This window comes from Palaemon carinicauda, chromosome 24, assembly GCF_036898095.1.
Source record: "Palaemon carinicauda isolate YSFRI2023 chromosome 24, ASM3689809v2, whole genome shotgun sequence".
Classification (NCBI taxonomy): Eukaryota; Metazoa; Arthropoda; class Malacostraca; order Decapoda; family Palaemonidae; genus Palaemon; species Palaemon carinicauda.
In genome coordinates, this window is record NC_090748.1 from 50,849,715 (window position 1) to 50,854,714 (window position 5,000).

Sequence of the window (5,000 nt, forward strand, 5' to 3'; positions counted from 1 at the left end):
ATCATATATTTTACGTATTCAGAAAATAGATTTTTTTTTCTTTTGTAACTATATGGTAGGGACTAAGGAAACTTTCTGAGTTTATACTTTGAACTTAAAAGACAGACGATTTTCCTAAATACAACCTGGAAAGACGAGAGGAGGTTTTAAATGTTATATAATTTCTTTGGTAGGAAAGTATGAAGCTGTTCTGTGAAAAGTTAACTTGTCACTGGTGAGAGGTCACTGTACAGGCCGTCGTTGTATAGCGGGACACGCCGCTTCCGTGTGCTTGTTTTAACAACGACATTCTAGAGAAGGTCTTCTGGCAAGTGCTGCAGGCGTACTTCTTTATATCAGCATGAGTCTGAAGGTGCGCCCTCAGGTTACTCCTATCAGCGAAGCACCGATCACATTGGGGACACTGAAAAGGTTTTTCACCCGTGTGAGTTCTGATGTGACCCTGCAGCAACCATGGGCGGGAAAAGGCTTTTCCGCATAAGGGACACTTGCAAGGAAGCGTGTGGGTCCTGATGTGCATTTTTAGTGCCCCCAGTGATGTATAGACTTTTTCGCAGTGTTTACAGCCGAAGGATTTCGCACCAAGGGCTGAGCAGTGGAATTGCTTGTGTTTGCTGAGACCAGAATAGGTGGAGTAGGACTTGTTGCATTCAGTACATGAGTATCTAGCTTCACTTCTGACACTGCTGCTACTGCCATCACTCGATGCAGATTCTGAACCAGGTGAATAACACTCTCTTTGAAGTCTTCTGGGAGATGGTGGCCGTGGATTGTTTAATATAGGTGGCATTGGCCACGAAAAAGGCACCATACCTGCCCAAAAACTAGAAGGACCAACTAATAATGACTGGGAGTGAGGGGTTTGTATATAGGGATTTTTATCAGAGCTTGGGTAAGACATACAGATCGGTTTCTGGGGACCCTCCGATAACCAAGGTCGATGAGGAGCAGATGGAATAGGGGAAACACGCATATCACTAGATGATCTATTACTATGAGGTGTAAAAAGAATATTACTATGTGAAGAAGCACTGTGCTCTCCAATAGATAAAGGTCCTGTTAAATGGCTCAAAATATCTGACGATGGTGGAGGCACCCGTAGGGGTGGAATATCCATACTCAAGGGTACGCTCACATAAGAATGACTCTTGGAACAAGTTGGCATCACAAGAGAAGTACTTGGCAAAGGGTGTAATCTGTCGCTTCGAACTTTCTTCCTATCAGGAGAACTCTCATTTTTGGTGTTGCAAGTCATTGGCGCAACTGAGTTCTCTTTTCTTCTCAGGCCATATTTAGGGGCATTATGCATTTCATGACTGTTAGGCGATCTTTGGCTGGGGGAGATATTTGTGGAAAGTGTTGAGTCAGATAATAGCCGTTTGCTTCCTTCTTTACAGGTATCATTTGTTTTTATAACTTGGGCGTATTTCCTTTGAGCTAGACAGTCCTCAACACGCGTATTTTGTATAGAGGAACCTGAAGGTGTGGTGTGTACTTGACCATTTTCCATTTCCGAGCGGGTTAAACGAGACAGGTGATTGTGAACGTTCTTAGGATTCGATGCATCCACAACTTGCCCTTCTTCATCAGAGGATCCTGCTTGTCGGCCTGCAACATCATTTCTACAGGACGCTTCTACGCAAAAATTTCTTAGCTGCGTTACTTGTGAATAGACTTCCTGCACAAATGGAGGTTCCAGTTGGTGAATAAGCGGCGCTTCCTTGCCGCACTTTAAGCTCAGGTCCTGAGGTTCAGTCTGTTCTGTGAAAATAAAACAAAAGAATCCCATTAATATAACCAGCATAATTATAGTGCATAGATATTATTTCCACATTTAAAATATTGTTCCTACATTTCTAATACAAAAATAGTTTTGCAAATAAATAATAGGAATAAAATCAATAGCTGAAAAGTACCTTTGAACAAGCATTCAAATATAAGAATCAAAATAAAAGCAGATTAAATGTGACAATTAAGAAATCAAAAATTGCGAATTACGCATCGAATGAACTTGACTTCATTTTATAAAAATAATGAAAAACAAAAATGTTGAAGAATAGGTGAAGCTTACGAAGTATTAAAATATTCGATTTTCTAAACATTTCGAGTCCATTTTATATTAATTAATCCCCTAAGAAAGAATTAAATATCTAAATGAACCATCACCAAAGCCGAAAAAGTAAATTACATGAATAAAGTTTTAAATTGTATTAGAAGAAAAATTTAGTTAAAATTTCATATATAATATATATATATATATATATATACGAGTATATATATATATATATATGCAGATATATATATATATATGTATGTATGTAAGTATATATATATATATATATATATACATATATATATATATATATATATACATATATATATATATATATATGTGTGTGTGTGTGTCTGTGTATATATATATATATATATGGAGAGAGAGAGAGAGAGAGAGAGAGACACACACACACAAATATATATATATATATATATGTGTGTATATATATATGTGTGTATATATATATATATATATATACTATAAATGTATATATATGTATGTATATATTTATATATATATGTTTGTATATATATATATATAATATATATATTATATATATATATGTATATGTATTTATATATATATATATAATATAAATATATATATATATATATATATATATCCTACCAGTTCCATTCACCAATTCTGTGTATTGAAATACTAAAAAAGACTTCTTAACCTCACTATTTCCTATTATCTATGAACACGATTACTACTAAGAGTTTCTTCATCCTTTATCTTTCGTAATGAAATGCTTTCGGTGTAAACATATTACGAAGATATTGGACGAAGGAGACGCTAAGTGGTTATTTAAATAATTGCAAAATTCCAATAGCTGGATTCAGTACGGGATATAAGCAAGAGAAATGACATAAGATATAATAACTTGAAGAATAGATAAAGAACATGGAATTATAGGAAAGGTAAATGCCGTTGTCAAAACTTATGACACGGCTTTAAAGACCTTTGATATATGCAAGGAAATAATAATAATAATAATAATAATAATAATACTAATAATACTAATAATAATATCAATTTCTGGAATACATATTTTATTTAAAAAATTTTCCTGTAGTTTTATTTGTGTCTGATAAGAAAGGTGCAAATATAAACTTATTTTTCGGTTATGATCGATAAAAATTCTTAAATTTTGTATACCCAGGTCTCAATTTGCAATTTACATTGTTTCCGATTTCAGTAAGTGCTAATCGCTATGAGAGAGAGAGAGAGAGAGAGAGAGAGAGAGAGAGAGAGAGAGAAATTGGCAGCTGATATGTACCTGAGATACATGCAGTGTAAGAATGCAGTGATACATATCACCAAAGACGACTCCTTGAATTTACGAGCAGTGATAATGCGGGTCATAAAATCAAGCCGGGAAAGTGCAAGAATAGGAGACAGGGAAATAAGTGAGAGAGGAGTCTCTCTCTCTCTCTCTCTCTCTCTCTCTCTCTCTCTCTCTCTCTCCTAAATGAACAACGAAGTGTTGGATTTGTAAGTAACTTGGAAGTTTTTTGTTTTATGGTTCTACTCATATTGTCCCTGGCCCTCATTCCCAAAAGAGAGAAGTTCTTCATTAATTAAACCATGATTTTTTTCTAACTCGGGTCAGCTTGACAGTGAGTCCGGAGTAGGAGGAGCGAGGGGGAGAGGAGCTATCTAGCCAGCTGTCAGCATTTCTTCTCCTGACGGTTATGGGGAATTTTCTATGCATTTTACACTCCGATAAACCGATAAAAGGAGACGTCCATTTACCTTCCTTTACTGCTCTGGTTTTCGTATCCCCGGTAAAATGAAGGAAATAAAACTAAGGTATCCCGTAGCATCAGTCGGACTTGAGAAGAAAAAGTTAATTTATGGACAATTTGGGTGATGCACTTGATAACAAAGTCAGCAACAGCAAAATAGTTACAAGAATGATAAAAATAATATCGAGAAATAGGAGACGATTTTGCTGGTAAGAGCATCAAGTTCGAGAGAGAGAGAGAGAGAGAGCATCAAGTTCGAGAGAGAGAGAGAGAGAGAGAGAGAGAGAGAGAGATACTTTCAGCAGCAAAATAATGTCAGAAAAACACATTCGATCATAAAAGACCCGAAAAAAACAATGTCGCAACACAAGTAAAATCTAATAATATTACCTTTGCTCATTCATTCATGTACCCTACACAAACACACACACACACACACACACACATATATATATATATATATATATATATATATTATTAGTAGTAGTATTATTATTATTACTTGCTAATCCACAACCCCAGTTGGAAGTTGGAAAAGCAGGATGCTACAAGCCTGAGGGCACCAATAAGGAAAATAGCCCTGTGAGGAAAAGAAATAAGGAAAAACTAAAATTTAAGAAAATTCAAGAAAAATAATATTAAAATAAATTTCATATATAAGCTGTAAAAAATTTGAAAATAACGAGGAAGAGAAACAAGATGGAATAGTGTGCCTTAATGTACCTTCATGCAAGAGATCTCTAACCCAAAACGGTGGAAGGCCATGGTGCAGAGGCTATGACACTACCCAAGGCTAGTGAACAATAGTTTGCTTTTGGAGTGTCCTTCTCCTAGAAGAGCTGCTAACCATTGCTAAAGAGTCTCTTTTATCCTCACCAAGAGGAAAGTAGCCATTGAACAATTACAGTGCAGTAGTTAACCCCTTGGGTGAAGAAGAATTGTTTGGTATTTCCAGTGTTGTCATGTGTGTAAGGAAAGAGGAGAATGTGTAAAGAATATGCCAGACTATTCTGAGTAAGTGTCGGCAAAGATGAAACGAGCAGTAACCAGAGTGAGCGATCCAATGAAGTACTGTCTGGCCAGTCAAAGGACCCAATAACTCTCTAGTGGTAGTATCTCAACGGGTAGCTGGTGCCTTGCCCAACTTACTACCTACTATATATATATATATATATATACACACATATATATAT

General features: G+C 35.7%; 1 protein-coding gene across 1 annotated transcript in view; it reads right to left on the minus strand.

Annotated features, from left to right (window-relative positions):
* LOC137617845 (uncharacterized) overlaps positions 1 to 5,000 on the minus strand; it is a 9,421-nt gene that overhangs the window by 81 nt on the left and 4,340 nt on the right. The window contains exon 2 of the mRNA XM_068347790.1: positions 1 to 1,761. This exon is cut by the window's left edge and continues 81 nt beyond it. Coding sequence (XP_068203891.1) covers positions 209 to 1,761 — 1,553 coding nt within the window. The 3' untranslated portion in view covers positions 1 to 208. The remainder of the gene's footprint in view (positions 1,762 to 5,000) is intronic.